The sequence below is a fragment of the Apostichopus japonicus genome, chromosome 21 (genome assembly GCF_037975245.1).
Source record: "Apostichopus japonicus isolate 1M-3 chromosome 21, ASM3797524v1, whole genome shotgun sequence".
Taxonomy (NCBI): Eukaryota; Metazoa; Echinodermata; class Holothuroidea; order Aspidochirotida; family Stichopodidae; genus Apostichopus; species Apostichopus japonicus.
This window is the reverse complement of record NC_092581.1, coordinates 6,062,671-6,089,455: the sequence shown is the minus strand read 5'-3', so window position 1 is coordinate 6,089,455 and position 26,785 is coordinate 6,062,671. Positions and strand designations below refer to the sequence as shown.

Here is a 26,785-nt window from a genome sequence, read left to right as displayed (position 1 = left end):
CCCCACCATTATCCAAGACAGATCTGCGCCCATGCTCAAAACTGTCGATGTGTGTAGTGTTCGGATTCGGAAATATCTGGTATATTTTTATTTCCTTCAACGAAATTTTTTAGTAGCCGTCTGAATTTTCGAAAATTCCCTAACCAACATTCTTCATCATACTTCATCATACTCGTGCAATTTTGACCCGTCTGTTAGGGTTTGAAGGAAGTTTTTCTATATCGGTTGTCCATAGATGATATTTTGTGCAACATTATGGGTATGTTTTGAAGTGAATTTATTCACGAGAATTGTGAATTTTCAAATTCTGAACAGTGGGGCTGACGGATATTGTGGGCCGCGATGAAGAATCACCTACAAAAGCAATGATCCACAGGATATGTGATGAAGTCGAACATGATGTGTGACTGGTGACAATCTTCAAAAAGGTTATAGATGAGAAAAAAAGTATTTGGAAAAAACTTGGTTCTCAGGCAAAAGTGTACATATGGTTGGTCAGTTTCAAGCCCGAGAAGTGCCATTTCCGGTGATCTGGGGGTACCAAAACCAGAAATTTGCTTGTACGCTGCGCGCCAACACATGGTGGCGCTCCGCTTAGATAGTAATACGCGTCCCCCGGGTTAGAAAATCCTGCATACGCCCCTGGTTAAATGCAGCTTTTCAAGGCCTGGGCAGTGCCATTTACTGCAATCTGGGAGGCAATATTTGCCAAAAAATTCTTGTGCACTTCGCGCCAACTTATGGTGGCGCTCCACTTAGATAGTGAGCCAGCAGTTATGACTTTTTATTTCATCAATGGCCTGCAACCCCCCCACTTCTGACAAGAAATCTCCGCCACTGATCACCTCTATCCTAAACTGGATCAACTGCATTTACTCATGTCTTATAATAATAGGAAATTAAATATTCTTGCCATTAATGAATCATTCTTAAATGAGAACTTTCATGACCATGAGATAAGTGTACCTGGATATATTCATATTCGTAAAGATAGACCAGATATTGAAGGTCATGGTGGCCCTGTAATCGACACCCCATACAGTACATAAGACGCACTGAATACTAATTTGACAGCATCGAAGTAACATGGTTGGAGTGAAACTTATTCAAAGAGTGTTACTTCATCTTTCATGTGTTCTCATACATTGCTTACTTGAGTGAACACAACAGACATGAGCAATACAGATGAAGAAGCATTTTCACATGATTTGCAAACTTGTAACTGTAATAAAATCTGAGCTAAATCGAGAAAGAGGCCTTCAAATTTGTGTGAGAGAATTAGTCAACGTGTCTTTTTTAATCGGTTCATTCAACTTGAAGGACCATATACAAAGCGGTGTACCCCAGGGATTGATGATGGCGGTGGCGATGACGATGACGACGACGACGATGACGACGACAATGATGATAATTATTATACTATTGTTATTTTGGAAGAAGGGTAAAAACTCGGTTAGCAAGAATGCTAATCTCTCCCGAGGCCCTTAAAAGTAAAGCAAGTGTAAACAAATAGCAAACACTTACGAAATAAAGAACAATAGAATTAAACGATTGAGGGAAAAGTAGCAGAAAAACAAGCAAACACAAACAAATAAACCACTAACATGAAGCGAGGGCTTAATAAAAAGTTAAGATGCAGCAACACGTAAAATAACGAGATGAATAAAGGATGTAGGAAGGAATAGAAAAGACCATGAATAAAGTGAATAAAAGACGTAAAAAGCATGAACAAAGAGTTTTAAATATTCGAAGATCTTAGTTACAATTAGGATAAACGTGTAAAGTTGTTTACCAAAGATTTGCTATTTCTTAAACTTGCAATTGACGGTAATTCGTTGCGTTCTTTGGCAGCAAGAGATGAAAATCTTTTCCTATGGTATTTAGTTCTACCCCCTGGTAAATACAATTTGTTTGCGGTCGTGGATCTTAAGAAGTGGGTGTGGGTATCTTTACCAAAAGTGAACATTTCTTTCATGCTTGTAGGAGCGAGTTCGTTTATTGATTTGAAGACCGTAGTCATTCTCCTTATGTGAATTCTTAGGTCAATACTAAAGTATTAAAAACATCATGCGATCTAGTGTCATAGCCAGCATCTGAAGTTAGTCGGGGCGGTTTTTTGTACACGGATAATTCTTTGAAGGTCACTGTTTCTATATGCCAGGGACGGATGCAGGATTTGTGACAGGGGGGGGGGGTCTGACTGGTCCAGCCGCGCCTGAACGTAAGACTATCTAAGCGGAGCGCCACCATCGGTTGGCGCGGAGCGTACCATAAAATTTTTGGCTTTACAAACCCCCCCAGATGGCCGGAAACGGCACTTCCCGAGTAATCTAAGCTGCATGTACCTAGCCTGAAAATATGGATCTCATGTCTGCAATTTGTCAATTGATGAGAAAAAACAATCTATGAAATATGGTAATACATATCAGATGAGTTGAGATGATACAAAAATCATAATGCCTTTAGCCCCCAATCCCCCTCCCGTTCCGTCACCTCTGTTTGATGCAGGGCCGGATCCAGGATTCTGGAAGGGTGAGGTGACGGACAGTTGAAGTTGGCAATCAGAAATCAATATAATATATCTGTCATATTCAAGTCGAATCAGTCATGACTGTTAAATATGCACACTAAAAAATGCATGTACTGTATAACAAGCGACGATCAATTGATGGCGCTATGCAGCTTTTGAAACTACTCAGTCTCATGAAGAATGGCGCATCCTATGCAGCCTACCGCTCTGCCACCTCACCGCCAAAAAAATTCGAACACCACCTCAATTTTGAAACTTTTCGGTCTGAAAATTGAGATTTTTAGGCATTTTTGGCACGTGTAGCACGCGTGCACACCATAGTTCATTTGACGGAAAAGACACACCTGGCTGACTTGTAAGGATAACCGCCCTTCTGACGTCCTACATGTTTAAAATTGGCCTTTAATTTAATGTTTTTTTCTCTCTCTCTTTTTTTCTCTCTTTTTTACTCTCTCTTTTTTTTTCTCTTTTTTCCCTCTTTTTTTGTTGTTGTTTGGCCAAGAGCAGGGGGGGGGGGGGTTCGGACCCCCTGGACCCCCCTCTGGATCCGCGCCTGCATGCCCCATATGACACACATGCAATAGTCAAGGATTGGCAAAATATATCCATGGTCAAACATGATTCGGGTTTCCATATCAATAAAGGGTTTGATACGTCTTAATAATGACAGCCTTTGGCTTACCTCCTTACATGTATGATCTACCTGTGCTTGCCATGTTAGGTTGCTGTCAATTCTTATCAACGCCAATAACCTTTCACATTGTACATTATGAAGAGCCGTGCCATCAATCGTTACGTGGAGTGTACCCATATTTGAAAATGTTACCGCTGCTTTTAGCCTATATCGTTTTAAAAAAATCTGTATTCATCACCATTTTGTTGTTTTTACATAACTCTTTGATGTTAGAAAGGTCCTCCTCTAACATAATATCATAGTTCCTGAATATTAGGATCGAATAAATAGAATACTGTGTCATCCACGTACCTGTCTACAAGACAGTGGTGTAGGCTTAGGTCCATGTCATAAATAAAGATGAGAAATAGCAATGGCCCAAGAATCGAATCCTGTGGCACCTCAGAGGCCACTTGCATTGTTAAAGAAGAACATTTGTCAGTCTATTGGTGGTCGATGACTGTTTTAATTGTATATTAATGACAGTGGCGTAGGAAGGTACCTTTGAGTGGGGGGGGGGGGCTGAAGACTGATGGCCGGCCTGGGGAGGGGTCTAAGGGGAGGGGGTGTCCCCCTCCCCTTTGGATTTTTTTTGTATTTCCAGGTGGCCTCAGATTCAATTTGGTGCAATATAGCACACTTCAACACCCACTCCATTTTGTAAATAATTTTGCATTTTCACCTGGCCTTAGATGCAATTTGGTGCTCCAAATGAGATTTTTTTTCTCATTTGGAAATGAAAAAGGGGTTTTCTGACTTGCGAAGCGGGGGGGGGGGGGGGCGGAATGATACTTCCGCCGCTCCATATCTTTCACTGGGGGGGCTTGCGCCCCCAGCCCCCCGGTTCCTACGCCCTTGATTAATGACATTGATTGATGTCTATGCAATGCTGATATGCAGACGAAACAACTTTCCACGTTAGTGGGAAAATCATGACGGACTTATCACATAAATTAAATGAAGATGCTGCGAATATATGGTGTACTAAATACAGACACTAGTAAATGCATGATAGTCTGTTCAAGTCAAATGCAATGTACATTAACAGATAGGCCTCCTAACATTCGTAGAGTACATATGAATGGAAATCAAATCACAAATGTAAAATATGAAGCTCTTGGGTGTCAGGATATAGATATGAACCTATCATGGCATTACCAACTATATTAAATGTGTAAAATATACAGTATTTGCGGGCCTCCGGCAGGGTGGTAGGCAACATAAACGTCAATGAACGTTTTTTACTTTTACTACTGGCAGTTTCCACTGGCGCATTTTGCAAATACCCATATATAAAACAAAATCATGGGTGAAAACTTGGTGCATCAGTATGGATCTTTCGTCTCATATTCGCGAATAATTCGCGAATAATTCTATGTGTATAAGTTCATTGCATTCCGAGGCTTCATTGTATTTCCTCAGGCTTCTTCAACCGATTTGATCAAGTCTAACATTTTGGTCAGCTGACCAAAGCGCATGCGAACGAAGCAACATCGTCGTCGATCCATGTAAACCACTGTAGATCATGTACATACAGTCGTACAAACGGCCTAACCAACACTAGTGTCGCCACTAGCACTCAGCCTATTGCATATCTGCCATACATAGTCTCTGAGATAAAACTTGTCCCTGTCTGCAGTGACTGCTACGGAAAAAGTAAATAGCTGTCTGGATTCAGTAGAATGGCCGATGCACTGAATGATCGTTAGACACAGGCTACCAAACAATTTTGTTTAAAGTTACATTCACCAAGGAAGCCTGCCATTGATAATAGGAACCAAAATACAGACGGATTTTAACTTATTCTTGTGGTGATGACAAGTAGGCTATAAATGGTTAGCTTTACGATTAGGCCTAACTTAGGCCTTACGACACGTTAGTACTGATATTAGTATAATAAGTTCTTTAGTATAACAAGGCAGATATCTCACTAAGTAAGATGTCTAAGGTGGACAGAGGCTAGACATAACAACGGTTACATTTCTTTCGTTAATTGTTTTATATCACAATATGCTTTATAGTACACACCATAGCTCTGCACAGCCACACTGGTCAGTCATCCCGTATCCTGACGACTACACCTTTGTAGAGTCCTCATTTAAGAAATAAGAAACACATCTTTAAACCATGGAAGTGTCTGCCCCACAGATCTGTTAATAAGTGTTATTCTCATCTGTCACAGAGATAGATGATATTCCAGCATGTATATTACATGTAGAGTACAATGTACTTAGTAATGAGTATTACCTAGGCCTACTTAGGATTACATTGACTTAGCTACATTAGCATGGGCACTGCGAAGTTCGGACACCTAAGCATTAAACATTCCAAAACTATAACTTCCTTTTATTGACAAATATGTAAGTTCTTGCTTGCACACAGGTCATTTTGGAGAGAAAATAACTGTAGCTCCGTTCATTTTGGTGAAATTGGCTCTTCCTGTAGGTTGTCATGGTGAAATCGTGTATTTCTTAGGGGTGTCCGAACTTCGCAGAGTTCCGAACTTTGCAATACTGACTATATTACTTCCTTAGGTTTACATAGGCTAGCAATGCTAGGATTACTTACATAGGCTTAGAATAATTAATAACCTATGGAACGTACAGAGCCCATAATCTTAGCACGATAGGCTACTACACTAGGCCTAGTTCTTTGAACATGATAGGAGCATGATTTAATTCTGTCCCTCAGGTAAAGGATGGAAATCAATGTTAATATCCTTTCACCAAAATATGGTGTATGACAGGAACATTTACTTTAAATTTATATAATATTGCGTTAATACAATTACTAAATTTAACTGAATCTAAACAGAAATGTTCATTATACAACTATTTGTTTCATTTTGTAGCCCACAGTTTTTGAATCATTAATGTGTCTAGATGTGAATTACACACCACTGCATAGAGAAATAAACTTCTATATATACTGAAAGTGCATCTAGTGAACATTTTCACTTTATAAAACCACACTGAGAAAACAGCCTTACAATATTTAACTTAAAGTTCAAGTCGATTGATACTAGGCCTAGATGCATTATTGCACATGTTTTAAACATTAGACTAGTTCTAGATGTTAATACAGAATATATTGTAATAAGTACCATTAGTTTCATTTATAAGCTCCTCTTAAAGACAAAGACAACTGCAAAGACATGGAATACGTGGTCAACTTAAGTTTTATTCAAACTTTAAATATGGGCTGGGGTGGAAGAGAATTTTGTCACATAGACAATTAGTATGCATACTGTATGAAAACCATTTTGGGGAAAACTGGTTTCAGAATTCAAAACCGACTGATTTTCACATATAAGTCAAAACCGTGACAGGAACTCTTTGAATTGGTTTATACAGTACTTGAGTGAAGTTAATGCTTTCTGGTTGGTCTTGACTCTATCTCAATGCTTTAGATGCAATTTTCTAAATGTATATTTTTATGTACGGTAGGACAGTGAAAACCATCACAACAAACATTTTGGCCTTCAGGGTTAGAACTTAGCCAGAGTGTCCCAGGCTGTGACTGTTGTTTGTTGGTTTTATCATAGAATGGCGGCTGTAACGCCAAGGTCAAGGACACATGAAGAGATTCAACAGGACCTTCAAAATATCAACCCAGAAATTCCATTGGAACATCTACGCCAGTCCTTGGAGGAGGTTAGTTTAGAACAATGTATTTTTAGAATGATGATGAAACCATTTTGTGTGTTAGGTTAGAATATGTGACACTGTCACTCAGTGGTATTGTTCACAAATGGCTTGGTTAACCCTAACTATAGCAGATACACAGAGTAATGTTCACGTATGACTTGGATGACACTAAATGAAATGATACACCAAGGTTACTGCTCCTACTGTAGTTAGAGAATATCTGTTGAGTCATTAATATGGGCCAATGTTCACACATGACTTGGATGCCCTTTAAACTAAAGGATACATGAAGTTGACTGCTCCTAGTTGGAGAATATGTTACTGTCGAGTCATGAATACACTTACATATGTGATTTGGTGGTTTTGGTAACTTATAGAGTTGAAACAAAAAGACGTTGACAGTACAGGAATTCCAAGTTAACAGTATCATTGATAATTACTTCCCCCTTTCTTGCCTGTCTCCATTCTTCATATGTTCTCAAATAATTTACATTGGTAACAGTCTAGTGTACTGTGCCACCACTGATCTACTTCATGGTCGACATCCATTTCATAATAATTTACATTGGTAACAGTCTAGTGTACTGTGCCACCACTGATCTACTTCATGGTCCACATCCATTTCATAATAATTTACATTGGTAACAGTCTAGTGTACTGTGCCACCACTGATCTACTTCATGGTCCACATCCATTTCATAATAATTTACATTGGTAACAGTCTAGTGTACTGTGCCACCACTGATCTACTCCATGGTCGACATCCATTTCATAATAATTTACATTGGTAACAGTCTAGTGTACTGTGCCACCACTGATCTACTTCATGGTCGACATCCATTTCATTTCAAATCTACCATTCGTAAGGTTCGTCCTTAACCCACACACAATAGCTAAAGCCATTGCTCCTTTCACTTCCCAAAGCTGCTTGCTAGAGTGGTGGTTGCTCTGACCATTCACCCTCTCTGTTTACTAAAGTGGATTGCTATCTGTGATTGATCTTGACGTTCATTTCTGCTCGTTAGTAGAACATCTTCATTTACTACCGCTGGTGAATAAAGTACAGTAGTTACTCTGTCCCTTCACCATTATGGGTCATTCACTGCTGTTGTACTGTGGTCTGTGGAGTGGTTACGACGTCATTCACTGCTGTTGCACTGGAGTGGTTACCCTGTCATTTACTGCTGTTGTACTGGAGTGGTTACCATGTCATTCACTGCTGTTGAAATGGAGTGGTTACTACGTCATTCACTGCTGTTGTACTGGAGTGGTTACCACATCATTCACTGCTGTTGAAATGGAGTGGTTACCATGTCATTCACTGCTGTTGTACTGGAGTGGTTACCACATCATTCACTGCTGTTGTATCTGCAGTGGTTACTACATCATTCACTGCTGTTATACAGGAGTGGTTACTATGTCCTTCACTGCTGTTATACAGGAGTGGCTACTATATCATTCACTGCTGTTATACAGGAGTGGTTACTACAGTATGTCATTCACTGCCGTTGTACTGGAGTGGTTACTATATCATTCACTGCTGTTGGTTACTAGAGTGTTGACCCTGTCCAAACAGGAAGCTATGATTACTAGAGTTGTTCTACAATTATATACCTTGCTCAGGAGTGTTGTAATAGTTGTCCAAGAAACAACAATTTGTCAAGGCATTTACTCATTTGTACTACAGGGTGAGAGAAAATGACATTGACAAAATGACAGTGACATATTCCCAACCAGCAATATTTTAAAGATTACAGACATGGTTATGTCCCCCACTCCCCTAGAATGTATGCCCCTGTCTGATACTGTGGATTTGACTGCAACATTGGGCTGCAAACTAAAACAAGCGCAAAAAATCCTGCTTGACTACTCTAATACATGAATCTAGTGCACAACCTCATCAATACCATCTGAGTCAGTCTAGCTAGACAAACAATACATGCTTCTATGGAAATTTGCATGTTGGAATGTTATATTTCTGTGCAATACCAATTTCAAACTTCTACAGTACCTAAAGGATGGGATGTAAAAAGGAAATAACACAAATCATTTATATGATGAATGAACCGACTGTAGATTGTCCCAAACAACTTCTAAAAAACATGGATGCTGTTGCCTATATAGGCCACAAAGGAAGCTTTGCCTCAGTAACATTACTGTGGTGGTACTACTACTGTAGTTGGGCTTGTATGAATAGAGCCGTAACTCACTATTTTATGATCTTCTAGAAGTAGTTTCTAGCAATCCGCACTGCTATGCTACATCTATCTTGGATCAGCCCTTAGTTTGCCATGCAGTGTCTGTCACCCTCACACTTTGATTGCAATGCAGCTGGTTCTGACAAAGTTTCAAAATACAGCTTCACATGTGAAATAAATTGACTAATATTAACCCAGGTTTGCCCTACATGTACAGTACACCCTCTGTATCTGTGAGCATCATGCATAACATTATGCAAATTTGCAATCTGATTTCTGTGGACACACACATGGTATTTCTACAAGTCAAATATTCATTTCTGTTCATCATAGAATAACTCTTTTGATATTTTGTTTCTTTTTTTTATACAGCACAACTATGATATCTCCAGAGTGCAGCAAGACTTATTACAAGAGAATAGTGAAAGGAACCAGCCACCTAAACTGAACCCAAACATTAACAGTCATATGTACAACATGGACAGACATTCGGTTTCACCACAGCCGTCAACTCAAAGACAGAGTCGTAGTGTGAGTGAAGACAACTCTATGAGAGGGATGCATAAAGCTCCTCAAGGCCTTTCCACAGGTGGATGTAAGACAAATCGTCCAGGACACATGAGGTCCCACACATGGGATCAGGATACACAGTTAAATTACACTTCTTCGCCACTCACTAGGTCCACTGCAGGAGGATTACATGTCAACACTAATTTGGAAGTTGCTCAGGCAAGGTCTCCTCAACATTCACCAAGATCAGATGTTGGTGTGTGGCTCCCGCCCATGTTGCACCCAAGACAAAAATATGTAGCTACATTAAATTTATCCAATGCAGACCATGGGAATTTAACAGAATCTTCCAATCACAGCTTAATGACTACTCAACAAATATCTCCCATAACTGCTCAGCAAAAGAGCCATATAAGGACTTCTCCATCTGCTGAAGTAAGCCATACTTCATCACTGCTTCCATGGACACTAAGCAAACCTTCGAAACCCTGGGTGCACCCTTGTGAGGATGAAAATTGTCCTGTGCAAAACACACAGGCTAACAGTCCACATTCACTTCAGCCACTTAATGTAAGAAGGGAGGCCATTGGTGCTATTGACTGGAGCAAAGTCCCCAAGTCACCTCCAACAGTTATAACTAGTATCTCAAGTCCTGTTGCACCACCTGTGGTGTCAATAACAACCCCTGATGCAACTGATAGACCAGTAGAAGTACCAGATGAACCTACTAACAGTGAGTCACCAAAAAACAACATTGGCTCAGAACTGAAAAAGCAGACACGCCTTCAAGGTTGGTAGCTTGGCTTCCAGAATGTTTTTCTTTTGAAAATTCAAGTATTTATTTATTTATTTATTTATCAATGTATCCATGTATATATTTATTATTTATTAATGTATTTATATGATTTATTTTACAGAATTTATATAGCGCCATCTTGCTCTAAGGCGCTTTACAATAAAACATACAAGTCAAGAAATATACAATAAATGAAATGTTGAAGATACAGATATGAAAAGGAAAAAAGGGATTAAATAGTAGAAAGGCAAAATAAGTGCAAAATTCAAATTCATTGTGAAAAAAAAAAAAATTGAACTTTGAAAAAGATATAAAATGCACTATTCCTGAAATCAATAAAAAGGTAAGTTTTCAACATGTGTTTTGAATTGATTAATATTTACTACACACTTGGCTTTATCCAGTAAATCATTCCACAATGTTGCAGCTGAATGATAGAAACGCCTGGTGTTAGGTCACAAGGTCGTCAACCAATGTCTTACCAGCGTCATTAGTAATAAACCGCCTGATTTTTCCAATATTACGGATGTGCTAATAACATGACCTTGAAATGGAGTCTATTAGGTGTTGCATGGAAAGATTGTAATCAAGCTGCACACCCAAATTCCTCACTACGGAAACAGGACTTATGTCACTTGATCCCATTTTTATACAAATATTTTGAGAGGAATTGGCCTGAAACTTTGGTGTGAAAATGGTGAGTTTTCTGGATTTAGTTTCAAACAATTTGCCTACATGCAATTGATTACATCTGAAAGGCATGCCTGAAGCTTTAATGAAACATTGTCCCACGATTTTGATGATCCAAATTTTCAAATATTAAGACTGATCCTTGTGGAACTCCCTACTGTAACTGACTTTCACGAAAAAGAACATTGCCTGTTTCCACACATTGCACTCGGTCATTTATAAAGGACCTGAACCAATGCAATGAATTTAAAACAATGCCATAAGTATGTTCAAGACAATTAAACAGAATCTTATGATCGATAAGATCGAAAGCTGCAGAAAGATCTAACATGATCAATGCCTGTCAAGAGCTTCAGCAATATCTTTGTGTACTCTAAGCAAGGTGTGACCTCAGTAGAATGGAACTGGCGATATGCAGACTGCAGATTGTCATACAAAGCGTTGTCTTTCAAATCTTGCTTTTGCAACAAGTTTCGAGAAACAAGGCAAATTTGGTACCGGTCGGTAATTCTTTAGCAACCCTTTATCTAACCCAGGCTTTCTAATGAGTGGTTTCACATTGGAATGCTTGAGGCAGGTTGGTGCAACAGACTCAACAAGTGATTTGTTAATGATAGCAGTGATGATTGGCAACAACTCCTTTACGCATTGTTTAAAATTTAAATAGCCAGGTAGGTATCGGTTAATGGGGGCCTTGCAATTAGTTTTCCTACCTCATCCTCAGTGGTAGGGGCAAATGATGTGAGAGGAATTCCAGTAAAAATGCTATCATCCGACATAAATAACAGACATCTCAGGTACCGCCTCCATCTCCTCACGGATGCCTTTTATTTTGCATCACCAAATATATCGGCAAGACCTTCAAGACAGCCGTGTGTTGGCAATGTTACATCACCCAAACACCCATCATGTGCTCTATAGTGAGACTAAAAAGTCTTTTTTGATCACCGCCATATTCAGCTACTTTGTTGCAATAAAAATACTTTTTCTTAGTTCAGAAGCTTGTTTCACAACTTGTCATTGTTTTCTGTAAATCTGCCAGTTTACGGTAAGGCGTGTCTTCGTCCAAACTCTCTCAGCTCTCCTGCATATAGATTGCGAATATACTCTGGTTTACGCATGTTGAGATTGATATAAACAGCGTTCTAATCACAGGTCACATTTCCATCCATATTGCCAAGACATGCCTCAAACAATACAGGGTGAACCGTGCAATATTTCATTATTTCCTCGAGTTACGAGCACTACATCAAGTGTGTGTCCAGCATGATGTGTGGCACCATTGAAATGCTGGTTTAATTCATGGACATTTAGAAGTCTGTGAAATGTTTGAGACTCCAAATGATTGGGGTCATCCAGGTGGAAGATGAAGTCACCAACAATGGCCAAACGATCTCTCATTGTTGTGACAGACTCCGCTAAATACGATGCCCACTCCAGTAAACAGCTGTTGCATTAGTGAATGTTACTGCTCTGTTAACATTAATCAGTGAAACCACTAAACAGGCTGCTGTATTACTGCATTTCTGCATAATTCATTTTATTCCTTTTGTAGCATTACTAGCCCACCAAAAAGCCCGTTTTGGTCTGATTAAAAGGCGTGTGGAGGAAACCAAAATAAAAACAGACGCTATGAGAAAAGAGGTTGCTGACATGGAGAAAGACCTAGATCGTAGGAGAGCACAAACTCCTGCTTCATCTTTTGCATCTGTGAGTACCTTCTTTGATATTGTAAAATTGATGTGAATCTTCTCATCCCTGTCATGTTTACTGGTTAGAATATGTTAAGCAAATCATTTGGAAACAATTCCTCTAATTGATTAACCCCCAACCCCCCCCCCCCCCCCAACACACACGCCATGAGATTTGGCATGTAATAATTTGATTCAGCGTTTCTGAAAACATGAACTGTATGTAACTTGATTACATTTTGACATCTGTGGCTTTTCTATTTAATTGTCATTTGATGGTGTTCAAAGCCACGCATTATGTTAGTGGATCTGAATAAAAATACAACACTTGTGATAGTTGCTAGATCTATCTCTGATACAACCAATGTGACATACGTTGTTGTAAAAAGCTGATTGGAACAAACTAATAAAATAAGTCTTTTTTTTACAGCCTGAGGCTATCAGTGGTCTCCAGGAGAGAAAAAGAGGCCTGCAAATTGATGTAGAGTGCCTTCAGAGGGATATCCACTTAACTCATGCTAAGCAAAGAGGTAATTATGTAACAGCAACAAGTATTAATATTGTAAGACCATACTGCTAGATTTATGAATACTGTCTTATAATGTTTAATTTCTAATATCTATTTCCATCTTTGAAGTAGAGTGATTATTGAGAACTCTCCTAGTGTAAAATGCCTGCTATGTATTATGTATTTTTTGAGAAGCTAAGAGTATGCTCTCAGCGGTTGTGTTATAGGATGGAAAATAAAATCTTGTATTAGTAAACATTTAATGAAATTATCTAACTCCATTCTCCAACACTTCTAAAGCTGTGTTTGAAAGACCTTGCATGGAAGGGATTTTAGGTACTCGCACTGCTTTGCTTATATAACCTTTTTGAGGTTTAGTACACTGCTGTCTCTTTGAACTTTACTGAGGTATCTAGAAAGTGATATCTAGTAATGCTGTCTCTTTGAACTTTACTGAGGTATCTAGCAAGTGATATCCAGTAATGATGTCTCTTGGAACTTTACTGAGGTATCTAGCAAGTGATATCCAGTAATGATGTCTCTTTGAACTTTACTGAGTTATCTAGAAAGTGATATCCAGTAATGATGTCTCTTTGAACTTAACTGAGTATCTAGAAAGTGATATCCAGTAATGATGTCTCTTTGTACTTTACTGAGGTATCTAGCAAATGATATCCAGTAATGATGTCTCTTTGAACTTAACTGAGTTATCTAGAAATTGATATCTAGTAATGCTATCTCTTTCAACTTTACTGAGGTACAGTATCTAGCAAGTGATATCCAGTAATGCTGTCTCTTTGAACTTTACTGAGGTATCTAGCAAGTGATATCCAGTAATGATGTCTCTTTGAACTTAACTGAGTTATCTAGAAAGTGATATCCAGTAATGATGTCTCTTTGTACTTTACTGAGGTATCTAGCAAATGATATCCAGTAATGATGTCTCTTTGAACTTAACTGAGTTATCTAGAAATTGATATCTAGTAATGATGTCTCTTTCAACTTTACTGAGGTACAGTATCTAGCAAGTGATATCTAGTAATGATGTCTCTTTGAACTTAACTGAGTTATCTAGAAAGTGATATCTAGTAATGCTGTCTCTTTCAACTTTACTGAGGTATCTAGCAAGTGATATCCAGTAATGATGTCTCTTTGAACTTTACTGAGGTATCTAGCAAGTGATATCCAGTAATGATGTCTCTTTGAACTTAACTGAGTTATCTAGAAAGTGATATCCAGTAATGATGTCTCTTTGAACTTTACTGAGGTATCTAGCAAATGATATCCAGTAATGATGTCTCTTTGAACTTTACTGAGGTATCTAGGAAGTGATATCTAGTAATGATGTCTCTTTGAACTTTACTGAGGTATCTACTGTAACAAGTGATATCTAGTAATGATGTCTCTTTGAACTTTACTGAGTTATCTAGCAACTGATATCCAGTAATGATGTCTCTTTGAACTTTACTGAGGTATCTAGCAAATGATATCCAGTAATGATGTCTCTTTGAACTTAACTGAGTTATCTAGAAAGTGATATCTAGTAATGCTGTCTCTTTCAACTTTACTGAGGTATCTAGCAAGTGATATCCAGTAATGATGTCTCTTTGAACTTTACTGAGGTATCTAGCAAGTGATATCCAGTAATGATGTCTCTTTGAACTTTACTGAGTTATCTAGAAAGTGATATCTAGTAATGCTGTCTCTTTCAACTTTACTGAGGTATCTAGCAAGTGATATCCAGTAATGATGTCTCTTTGTACTTTACTGAGGTATCTAGAAAGTGATATCTAGTAATGATGTCTCTTTGAACTTTACTGAGGTATCTAGCAAATGATATCCAGTAATGATGTCTCTTTGAACTTAACTGAGTTATCTAGCAAGTGATATCTAGTAATGATGTCTCTTTCAACTTTACTGAGGTATCTAGCAAGTGATATCCAGTAATGATGTCTCTTTGAACTTTACTGAGGTATCTAGCAAGTGATATCCAGTAATGATGTCTCTTTGAACTTTACTGAGTTATCTAGAAAGTGATATCTAGTAATGCTGTCTCTTTCAACTTTACTGAGGTATCTAGCAAGTGATATCCAGTAATGATGTCTCTTTGAACTTTACTGAGGTATCTAGAAAGTGATATCTAGTAATGATGTCTCTTTGAACTTTACTGAGGTATCTAGCAAATGATATCCAGTAATGATGTCTCTTTGAACTTTACTGAGGTATCTAGGAAGTGATATCTAGTAATGATGTCTCTTTGAACTTTACTGAGGTATCTACTGTAACAAGTGAGATCTAGTAATGATGTCTCTTTGAACTTTACTGAGTTATCTAGAAAGTGATATCCAGTAATGATGTCTCTTTTAACTTCACTGAGGTATCTAGGAAGTGATATCCAGTAATGATGTCTCTTTGAACTTTACTGAGGTATCTAGGAAGTGATATCTAGTAATGATGTCTCTTTGAACTTTACTGAGGTATCTAGCAAGTGATATCCAGTAATGATGTCTCTTTGAACTTAACTGAGGTATCTAACAAGTGATATCTAGTAATGATGTCTCTTTGAACTTAACTGAGGTATCTAGCAAGTGATATCCAGTAATGATGTCTCTTTGAACTTTACTGAGGTATCTAGCAAGTGATATCCAGTAATGATGTCTCTTTGAACTTTACTGAGGTATCTAACAAGTGATATCTAGTAATGATGTCTCTTTGAACTTTACTGAGGTATCTACTGTAACAAGTGATATCTAGTAATGATGTCTCTTTGAACTTTACTGAGTTATCTAGCAACTGATATCCAGTAATGATGTCTCTTTGAACTTTACTGAGGTATCTAGCAAGTGATATCCAGTAATGATGTCTCTTTGAACTTAACTGAGTTATGTAGGAAGTGATATCCAGTAATGCTGTCTTTTTGAACTTTACTGAGTTATGTAGAAAGTGATATCCAGTAATGATGTCTCTTTGAACTTTACTGAGTTATCTAGAAAGTGATATCCAGTAATGATGTCTCTTTGAACTTTACTGAGGTATCTAGAAAGTGATATCCAGTAATGATGTCTCTTTGAACTTTACTGAGGTATCTAGCAAGTGATATCCAGTAATGCTGTCTCTTTGAACTTTACTGAGGTATCTAGACAGTGATATCTAGTAATGCTGTCTCTTTGAACTTTATTGAGGTATGTAGAAAGTGAAATCCAGTAATGATGTCTCTTTGAACTTAACTGAGTTATCTAGCAAGTGATATCCAGTTATGCTGTCACTTTGAACTTAACTTTACTGAGGTATCTAGCAAATGATATCCAGTAATGATGTCTCTTTGAACTTTACTGAGTTATGTAGGAAGTGATATCCAGTAATGCTGTCTTTTTGAACTTTACTGAGGTATCTAGCAAGTGATATCCAGTAATGATGTCTCTTTGAACTTAACTGAGTTATGTAGGAAGTGATATCCAGTAATGCTGTCTTTTTGAACTTTACTGAGTTATGTAGAAAGTGATATCCAGTAATGATGTCTCTTTGAACTTTACTGAGTTATCTAGAAAGTGATAACCAGTAATGATGTCTCTTGGAACTTTACTGAGGTATCTAGAAAGTGATATCCAGTAATGATGTCTCTTTGAACTTTACTGAGGTATCTAGCAAGTGATATCCAGTAATGCTGTCTCTTTGAACTTTACTGAGGTATCTAGACAGTGATATCTAGTAATGCTGTCTCTTTGAACTTTATTGAGGTATGTAGAAAGTGAAATCCAGTAATGATGTCTCTTTGAACTTAACTGAGTTATCTAGCAAGTGATATCCAGTAATGCTGTCTCTTTGAACTTTACTGAGGTATCTAGACAGTGATATCTAGTAATGCTGTCTCTTTGAACTTTATTGAGGTATGTAGAAAGTGAAATCCAGTAATGATATCTCTTTGAACTTAACTGAGGTATCTAGCAAATGATATCCAGTAATGATGTCTCTTTGAACTTTACTGAGGTATCTAACAAGTGATATCTAGTAATGATGTCTCTTTGAACTTTACTGAGGTATCTAACAAGTGATATCTAGTAATGATGTCTCTTTGAACTTTACTGAGTTATCTAGGAAGTGATATCCAGTAATGATGTCTCTTTGAACTTTACTGAGGTATCTAACAAGTGATATCTAGTAATGATGTCTCTTTGAACTTTACTGAGGTATCTAGGAAGTGATATCTAGTAATGATGTCTCTTTGAACTTTACTGAGGTATCTAGCAAATGATATCCAGTAATGATGTCTCTTTGAACTTAACTGAGGTATCTAGCAAATGATATCCAGTAATGATGTCTCTTTGAACTTTACTGAGTTATCTAGGAAGTGATATCCAGTAATGATGTCTCTTTGAACTTTACTGAGGTATCTAACAAATGATATCCAGTAATGATGTCTCTTTGAACTTAACTGAGGTATCTAGCAAATGATATCCAGTAATGATGTCTCTTTGAACTTTACTGAGTTATCTAGGAAGTGATATCCAGTAATGATGTCTCTTTGAACTTTACTGAGGTATCTAACAAGTGATATCTAGTAATGATGTCTCTTTGAACTTTACTGAGGTATCTAACAAATGATATCCAGTAATGATGTCTCTTTGAACTTTACTGAGGTATCTAACAAATGATATCCAGTAATGATGTCTCTTTGAACTTTACTGAGGTATCTAGCAAATGATATCCAGTAATGATGTCTCTTTGAACTTTACTGAGTTATCTAGGAAGTGATATCCAGTAATGATGTCTCTTTGAACTTTACTGAGTTATCTAGAAAGTGATATCCAGTAATGATGTCTCTTCGAACTTTACTGAGTTATCTAGAAAGTGATATCTAGTAATGCTGTCTCTTTGAACTTTACTGAGGTATCTAGAAAGTGATATCCAGTTATGCTGTCTCTTTGAACTTTACTGAGGTATCTAGGAAGTGATATCCAGTAATGATGTCTCTTTGAACTTTACTGAGTTATCTAGGAAGTGATATCCAGTAATGATGTCTCTTTGAACTTTACAGAGGTATCTAGCAAATGATATCCAGTAATGATGTCTCTTGGAACTTTACTGAGTTATCTAGGAAGTGATATCCAGTAATGCTGTCTCTTTGAACTTTACTGAGGTATCTAACAAGTGATATCTAGTAATGATGTCTCTTTGAACTTTACTGAGATATCTAGAAAGTGATATCCAGTAATGATGTCTCTTTGAACTTCATTGAGGTATCTAGGAAGTGATATCCAGTAATGATGTCTCTTTCAACTTTACTGAGGTATCTAGCAAGTGATATCTAGTAATGCTGTCTCTTTGAACTTTACTGAGGTATCTAGAAAGTGATATCCAGTTATGCTGTCTCTTTGAACTTTACTGAGGTATCTAGGAAGTGATATCCAGTAATGATGTCTCTTTGAACTTAACTGAGTTATCTAGCAAGTGATTTCCAGTAATGATGTCTCTTTGAACTTAACTGAGTTATCAATGAAGTGATATCCAGTAATGATGTCTCTTTGAACTTAACTGAGTTATCTAGAAAGTGATATCCAGTAATGATGTCTCTTCGAACTTTACTGAGTTATCTAGAAAGTGATATCTAGTAATGATGTCTCTTTGTAATACAATAGGTATTATTATGATTATTTTATTGTGTCTTTGAATTACTCTGGGATATCCAGTAAAGATTTCTCTTTGTAGTTCCTGATATTAACAGCAGTCAGTTTCAAATTGGTGTGAAAGAAGTGAGATATTAGCAGTACTTGTTGATTTAGTTTCAAGTAGTTCTAAGTAGGTCTTTTTTTTTTTTGGGGGGGGGGGAACATGAAAAATGTTATAATCACAGCTCTTGCAAGTGTGCTGAAGATGCATGTGCTTATTTGTTGCAGCACAACAATAAAAAAATGGCTTAATTCAGATAAATACTCTATTGGATATAAGTAAAGCCAGAAAGCCTCTTTGAAGTACTTCCTAATGCTGTGTTTGTTCTATGTTCGGGTTTGTCATGGCAATTTATATAGAATTATTTAGTCAACAAGAAGTGTTTCAAAGTCTTAAATGATATGATGTTGTTTCTTTTCTTAGAACTTCTCAACCAGGACAGTTTCAATTTTTACAATAACATGGCAACTGAACCATCCCAACACCCTGTATATAGGGGTCTTCTTTTACCAGGTAAGTTAAACAATGCATGTAGTTTATCTTTACTATACAAGTATACAAATGAAGTGTTAAATTATAATATTGGTACTGTACCATCGCCCACACAGCCGATTTAAGTAGAACCTCTCAGCAAATTGAGGCTGCTAGTCCCAACTAGAGTTACACTGAAGTTTCCACACATGAACAGCTGGTCAATTTATGCACATTTGGACATCACCATCAGCAATATAGGGTGATTAAAATACTTTTTTAAATTTTGCAATAATCTAAGAATAAACGGTTCAAATGTCATATAAATTTGGTGCATAACGCTCTTGTACAAAATGTTGACTTGTTGGAATTTTATGTAAACGTTCTCCAAAGAATGCTTTAAAGAATTCTGCGGTCATACAAAGAACGTTTTCATGAGTAATGCAATCTGTGGAATCGCAATGCAGGGTTTGTAACCATTCTTACTTATATGTATATATGATCAAACTTGTTCGTAGATCGCAAAACAAGAACCAAAAACAAGCAATGTATACAGTATCTTGGTCTTGGTTGTTGAAGCGTACACACATTTTTTTCGTAGCTCTTTAAAATTTGTACATTTCTGGAATCGTTTTTTCATCAAATCACTTTGTGATATGTTGTGTTTGTTAATATGGAGCTTTTTATTGTCTGTTCCTGTCAGTCTGCATGTTTTTGTGTTCAATCTGTGCTGTTTTTGGTGTTTTTTTTGTTTGTTTCAGTGCTGTCTGTATGTTATATGTCTGTAGCGTCAGTTTATCCTATCGTTCTGTGTATAGTCTCTGTTGAACCTAAGCTGCTCATCATAAGTTATCAATTTTCTATGTTCACACGTTTTCTGTGCCTTAGTGTATTCGTTATGGATGTACCTGATCGTTCAGTCTGAGTTTGAGGTTTCGGGCTTGGAATGTGACTTAAATTCAGCGTCGAGTAGAGATATTGTGTTTGTTATCGATAAGTGTGTGAAATTTAAGGAATTAGAGGAGCTATTGAATAGCTGTAATTGTGAATGGACTGAAGTCAGGACTGTAAGTAGGACTGTAAGTAGGACTGTAAGTAGTGCAGTTGTTGAAAGGGATTTTTGTGAGGATGTTCCAACTTGTAATGGATTCGAGGTGTTACGTATTTGTTGAAGACTGTTGCACACCATTTCTGCATTCCACTCTCATTGGTTTTTAGTAAATTTATAAAAGAAGGTTATGTTCCTAAGGACTGGAGATGTGCTTATATTACCCCAATTTTCAAGAAGGGTGATAAGTCTAAGTCCTGTAATTATAGGCCTGTTAGTCTCACAAGTGTTGTTTGTAAGGTCAAGGAGTCTATTGTTAAAAGTCTATGGTCAGTCACTTCAGCAGTCAGTCTTTGATCAGAGAGTCTTAACATGGCTTTTGTCAAAAGGTCTTGTTTCACTTATATTCTTGAGTTTATGGAAAATGTAACAAGCTCACTAAATAGGCAGAAGTCTGTAGATGTTGTTTTCCTGGATTTCCAGAAGGCCTTTGATAAAGTTCCCCACCAGCGTCTTTTACTTAGGCTGAAGAGTATGGGTGTCAATGGGAATTTACTGTCTTGGATAGAGAATTGGCTTGGTAATAGGACACAGAGGGTGGTAATTAAAGGCTGAGCTTCTTTTTGGCAGGACGTTACTAGTGGGGTTTTGGGTCCCTTGTTGTTTGTTGCCTATATACAGTAAATGACATTGACAGAGATATTTTGTGTACAGCTAAGAAGTTTGCTGATGACACCAAATTGTATTCTGAGGTCTCTTCCAAAAGCGATTGTGAGAAATTTCAAACAGATTTGGATAAGGTTTTTTCCTGGTCTCAGGGATGGCAAATGCTTTTTTAATATTGATAAATGCAAGGTGATGCATATTGGTAGTAGTAACCACAAGTATACCTACAATCTTAATGGTGTGGAGTTACAGGAGGCCTTTGTTGAAAGAGACCTAGGTATCTAATTGACTCATCTCTGCAACCTTTTTTCCTCCTGATCCTTTTTTTCTACTAAACTAAACTATATGTTTGTTTTAAGTGGAGGTTGCGGTATATTAGACATAAACGTAGATTTGCATCTTTGCTCAGGTTTGAACAACCATATTTTGGTGGTTGTTCTAAAAACAGCCTACAGTAACACTAGACTAGTTTACACGTTGGTGCTCCAAGTTGGCCACTAGGTACATAGTGAGCAGGGACATGGGTCTGACCTGAGTTAGCACAGAAGAAACGAGGAACAAGTATTAGGACCATTGCCATTATTATTTGGGGTATCAATGTCCTTATTTTTTCATAATACTTTGTGAATGGTATGCTTACTTATATTCATCACATTAATATGATCTTCATTTTTCATGTAACTGTGCAACACTTACCTTTATGGCAATGTTCTCCTTCTAGAGCCTCAAAACACCAGTTCTCCAGTTGAGAGTGAAATCAATAAGCAATGGAGTTGCCATGCTTGCAGCTTCAAGAACCATGAGTACATGCCAGCATGTGAAATGTGTGGAAGGCCCAGAGCAGAGAGCATAACATCACCTACATCTGGCCAGAGCTGATGGCCATCTGGAATTCTTATGAGGTTTTGGTTAAGACCTCACAAAAAGTTTCATCATTTGAGTCGTTAGAATTCTGTGTTTAAACCTTTGTTTAGCATTACTTATACTAAGAAATTAGAACTGAAGTTAAACATAGACTGAATACTTGTAGTCCTTCCTGCTCTCTTTCCCTAAGTTATGAAAACAAGAAGAATGTAAACAGAAGTTTCCCCATTAAACCTGAGCTGTGACAACATGCAGAAGGTTAAAAAGCAATCTCTCCAAGGGACATGAGCTATGACAAGATGTGGCATGCTATAAGGCAACTGACAGATTTGAGGCAGTCTTGTTAACAGGCCTGTGCTATTTTTAATATGCACAATTAATTGCCAATCTGTACAACAGAGATATGACTTTCTATGTATCTGTGAGTTCTGCATTTGTGCTCCCTGTTGTGGTTATCTATACTCCTTTGTATCTTCATACATGTCGTTAGGCAGATTATGTTCTTCGTTAATATAGACTGATTGTTCTGAAAGGACCTGATGATCACATGCGTCATTAAGACCTCTTTAGATCATGCACCTTACTCATTGTGTAATTGTCCAACCATTTGATACACAAGTATGTTATGTCTGAAATGATAGGACTTGCATGCCAGCCCCACAGTAGACTTGGAGTATGATTATTAATAAGACCTCCGAGCATGCCAGCCCCACAGTAGACTTGGGGTATGATTATTAATAAGACCTCCAAGCATGCAGAGCCCCACAGTAGACTTGAGTATGATTATTAATAAGACCTCCAAGCATGCCAGCCCCACAGTAGACTTGGAGTATGATTATTAATAAGACCTCCGAGCATGCCAGCCCCACAATAGACTTGGATTATGATTATTAATAAGACCTCCAAGCATGCCAGCCCCACAGTAGACTTGAGTATGATTATTAATAAGACCTCCGAGCATGCCAGCCCCACAATAGACTTGGATTATGATTATTAATAAGACCTCCAAGCATGCCAGCCCCACAATAGACTTGGATTATGATTATTAATAAGACCTCCAAGCATGCCAGCCCCACAGTAGACTTGAGTATGATTATTAATAAGACCTCCAAGCATGCCAGCCCCACAGTAGACTTGGAGTATGATTATTAATAAGACCTCCGAGCATGCCAGCCCCACAATAGACTTGGATTATGATTATTAATAAGACCTCCAAGCATGCCAGCCCCACAGTAGACTTGGGGTATGATTATTAATAAGACCTCCAAGCATGCAGAGCCCCACAGTAGACTTGGAGTATGATTATTAATAAGACCTCCAAGCATGCAGAGCCCCACAGTAGACTTGGAGTATGATTATTAATAAGACCTCCAAGCATGCCAGCCCCACAGTAGACTTGGGGTATGATTATTAATAAGACCTCCGAGCATGCCAGCCCCACAATAGACTTGGATTATGATTATTAATAAGACCTCCAAGCATGCCAGCCCCACAATAGACTTGGATTATGATTATTAATAAGACCTCCAAGCATGCCAGCCCCACAGTAGACTTGAGTATGATTATTAATAAGACCTCCAAGCATGCCAGCCCCACAGTAGACTTGGAGTATGATTATTAATAAGACCTCCGAGCATGCCAGCCCCACAATAGACTTGGATTATGATTATTAATAAGACCTCCAAGCATGCCAGCCCCACAGTAGACTTGAGTATGATTATTAATAAGACCTCCAAGCATGCCAGCCCCACAGTAGACTTGGGGTATGATTATTAATAAGACCTCCAAGCATGCCAGTCCCACAGTAGACTTGGGGTATGATTATTAATAAGACCTCCAAGCATGCCAGCCCCACAGTAGACTTGGGGTATGATTATTAATAAGACCTCCAAGCATGCAGAGCCCCACAGTAGACTTGGAGTATGATTATAATAAGACCTCCAAGCATGCCAGCCCCACAGTAGACTTGGGGTATGATTATTAATAAGACCTCCGAGCATGCCAGCCCCACAATAGACTTGGATTATGATTATTAATAAGACCTCCAAGCATGCCAGCCCCACAGTAGACTTGGGGTATGATTATTAATAAGACCTCCAAGCATGCCAGTCCCACAGTAGACTTGGGGTATGATTATTAATAAGACCTCCAAGCATGCAGAGCCCCACAGTAGACTTGGAGTATGATTATTAATAAGACCTCCAAGCATGCCAGCCCCACAGTAGACTTGGGGTATGATTATTAATAAGACCTCCAAGCATGCCAGTCCCACAGTAGACTTGGGGTATGATTATTAATAAGACCTCCAAGCATGCAGAGCCCCACAGTAGACTTGGAGTATGATTATTAATAAGACCTCCAAGCATGCAGAGCCCCACAGTAGACTTGGGGTATGATTATTAATAAGACCTCCAAGCATGCAGAGCCCCACATTAGACTTGGGGTATGATTATTAATAAGACCTCCAAGTCATATTTATACACTATTTTTTAAACAATAATGTAAGGACAGTGCTATGGGTAAATGAGACAAATTTGGAGATTATCTATGTAATAACATAATTCATGTTCTTAGTATGTAGCGAAGTGATGCAGAAACCATGATATTATGATGACTGCACTTACAGGATATATGAGGGTGACTGAATTTATTAAGGAAGAAATGTAAGCTGATAATGCAGAAAAAAGTTATGTGGAGTTTTGCATGGCAATACTGTCAAGTAGTGGGTTCTACTTGTTAAGTTGTTTTCTAGTCTTTCTTGGAGAAGTTTCCGGTTTCAAATCTACTTTTCTCTATCACATGCTTCTGGTGCTGTCAAGGAACAGACCATTGAATGCAACAGTTTATAAATAGGGGATTGTAGAGCAGTAAGAAATTAGTGTTTGGGAAATATCAGTAGAAGAATTGTTCTCTGTTAGTGACAACATGATTGCCTTATTCAGCATTTATGCTTTTGACATGTTCCCTAGACACTGCAAGAGGAGTAGTACTTTTTATCAGATTGCAGAGAGCATTTTTGGGTAGTTGTTGCCACAAAATCTACCCCAAGATTCTCTCTGTGTGAGAGAAAGTGATAAACATCAACATCAAAAGTTCTCTCATTTTTATTCTGAACTACAGTGAAGTTACTTCCAACTGCGTCTCTTATTGCTACAAGGTCTAATGCATGGCTATGACAAATGTTGGGTTATTATGCCCCTGATATGACAGTACAGCTTGCTGTCCAGTACAGCACCTGGCCTATGACACATGTAGTCATCTGTTGTAGTCATCTAATGTACCTGATATGACAGTACAGCTTGCTGTCCAGTACAACACATGGCCTATGACACATGTAGTCATCTATTGTCCATGATTATGGCAGTTCCACACATGGCCTATGACACATGTAGTCATCTGTTGTAGTCATCTAATGTACCTGATATGACAGTACAGCTTGCTGTCCAGTACAACACATGGCCTATGACACATGTAGTCATCTACTGTACCTTATAGGCCAGTACAGCTTGCTGTCCAGCAGAAGACTAGGCCTTTGACACATGTAGATTGAGAAGACTAGTTTGTACTTTCATCCTACTGTACATCAGTTGTGTAGAGATTTCATTTCTCCTTGCTCAAGGCTTCCATTTAGCAAGCAGAAATAAGAACTTATACTCATCCAGTTCCTACATAGCATTTTGCAGATACTGATTGTTGACATGGTCAGTTTGTACCATAAGTGAACTTAGAGCAAACAGGTGTGATGTTATGGTCACACACTGCAAGCAAGATTTTATTTTATTTCCACTTTGTTTTGACCTTGGACTGGACAGGGTTTCAACTTTGCTCTAAGGAGTTGTGAAGGTTTTGTTACTCCAGTGTATCTAGTGTGCTTTTATTTTAATGCATCCCTTTCTTGCAGAAGAAAATTGGATAAACACTTTTAAGAAAAGAAAAGAAAATTTGTCCTGTTTGTTCTAAGATCACTTTCATACAAAACATGTCAACTTCAGATGTTCTTATCTTGGAAACAATACATAGGAAACGAATGCAAAATTTGAACAGGATGCTTAGAACGTGCCCCTCTTTCATAAACCAAAAACAACTTTTCCTCTGGACTGTCCTTTTAAGTTTAAATGATTTGAGCAAATGATCAAACTTTCTATTGTATACATATTAATTGGTCAGGGAGAACTTCCCATTGGATCAAGCATTTATTTTGGTGATATATTAGCTTCAAGTCTCTAGCTTGGTGGCGTCGGACTCATGATCCAAGGATTGCAGGTTGGATTCCTGCCTAGTCCATTACATTGTGTCCTAGGGCAAGATGCTATATCTCACTTGCCTCTCTCCACCCAGGGGTTAAATGGGTACCTGTGAGGTAACTTGTCATTGGGCGCAGTATACAACTGCTGCCGACTGGAGGGATTGTCTCTGGGACAGGTTATCATTGACCAGGGGTAATATTATGTCTGTAAAGCGCTTTGAGACATATCGCTGGTATAAAGCGCTATATAAAAAGCATATATTATTATTATTATATGCATATATATGTTAGAAGCCACATACAAGCCATACTGCAAATAGTACACTGCAGTAATGTATCTTACAGAGTAAATTTATTAGCTTTGTTTGTAATTCTGAAACTATAGGAATATGAACAGGAAATGATTTAGAGTTATGCTTATAGACTTAAGGAAAACATATAGCTGATAGCATTTCAACAAATTGGTTTTTATGTACCCCTTGAGGGTGTAAAACACAAATTTGTGCATTTTATTCTAGAGAGAGATTAAATTTCAATGAACAATCAAGAATTTCATCTGGATTATATATGCACATCAAGA

At 37.9% G+C, this 26,785-nt stretch overlaps 1 protein-coding gene and 1 long non-coding RNA gene across 5 annotated transcripts; one reads left to right on the top strand and one right to left on the bottom strand.

Annotated features, from left to right (window-relative positions):
- Positions 1–4,726: 4,726 nt before the first annotated feature.
- LOC139962456 (uncharacterized) lies at positions 4,727–22,676 on the top strand. 4 transcript variants are annotated; one of them, XM_071962424.1, is made up of 7 exons: positions 4,727–5,014; positions 6,748–6,856; positions 9,421–10,348; positions 12,600–12,754; positions 13,166–13,265; positions 19,334–19,423; positions 21,817–22,676. In XM_071962424.1, exons 2-7 carry the CDS (start codon positions 6,749–6,751, stop codon positions 21,972–21,974), a joined length of 1,539 nt encoding a protein of 512 aa, XP_071818525.1. In that variant the 5' UTR covers positions 4,727–5,014; position 6,748; the 3' UTR covers positions 21,975–22,676. The 4 variants fall into 4 exon arrangements, with proteins under 4 accessions (XP_071818525.1, XP_071818523.1, XP_071818522.1 ...); XM_071962422.1 differs by having other exon boundaries at positions 4,727–5,024; XM_071962421.1 differs by having other exon boundaries at positions 4,727–5,038.
- Positions 22,677–23,340: 664 nt separating this feature from the next.
- LOC139962458 (uncharacterized) lies at positions 23,341–23,869 on the bottom strand. The gene is made up of 3 exons (XR_011791244.1): positions 23,846–23,869; positions 23,639–23,741; positions 23,341–23,586 (listed from the first exon to the last, which is right to left on the bottom strand). It is a non-coding gene; the product is annotated as an uncharacterized lncRNA (long non-coding RNA).
- Between the last annotated feature and the right edge of the window lie 2,916 nt (positions 23,870–26,785).

Bases quoted from the DNA above. Each gene is read 5' to 3' on its own strand.
- LOC139962456 (XM_071962424.1), top strand. From the start codon at position 6,749: ATGGCGGCTGTAACGCCAAGGTCAAGGACACATGAAGAGATTCAACAG. The intron at 6,857-9,420 runs GTTAGTTTAGAA...TTTTTTATACAG, and splicing joins TACGCCAGTCCTTGGAGGAG to CACAACTATGATATCTCCAG. The intron at 19,424-21,816 runs GTAAGTTAAACA...TTCTCCTTCTAG, and splicing joins TAGGGGTCTTCTTTTACCAG to AGCCTCAAAACACCAGTTCT.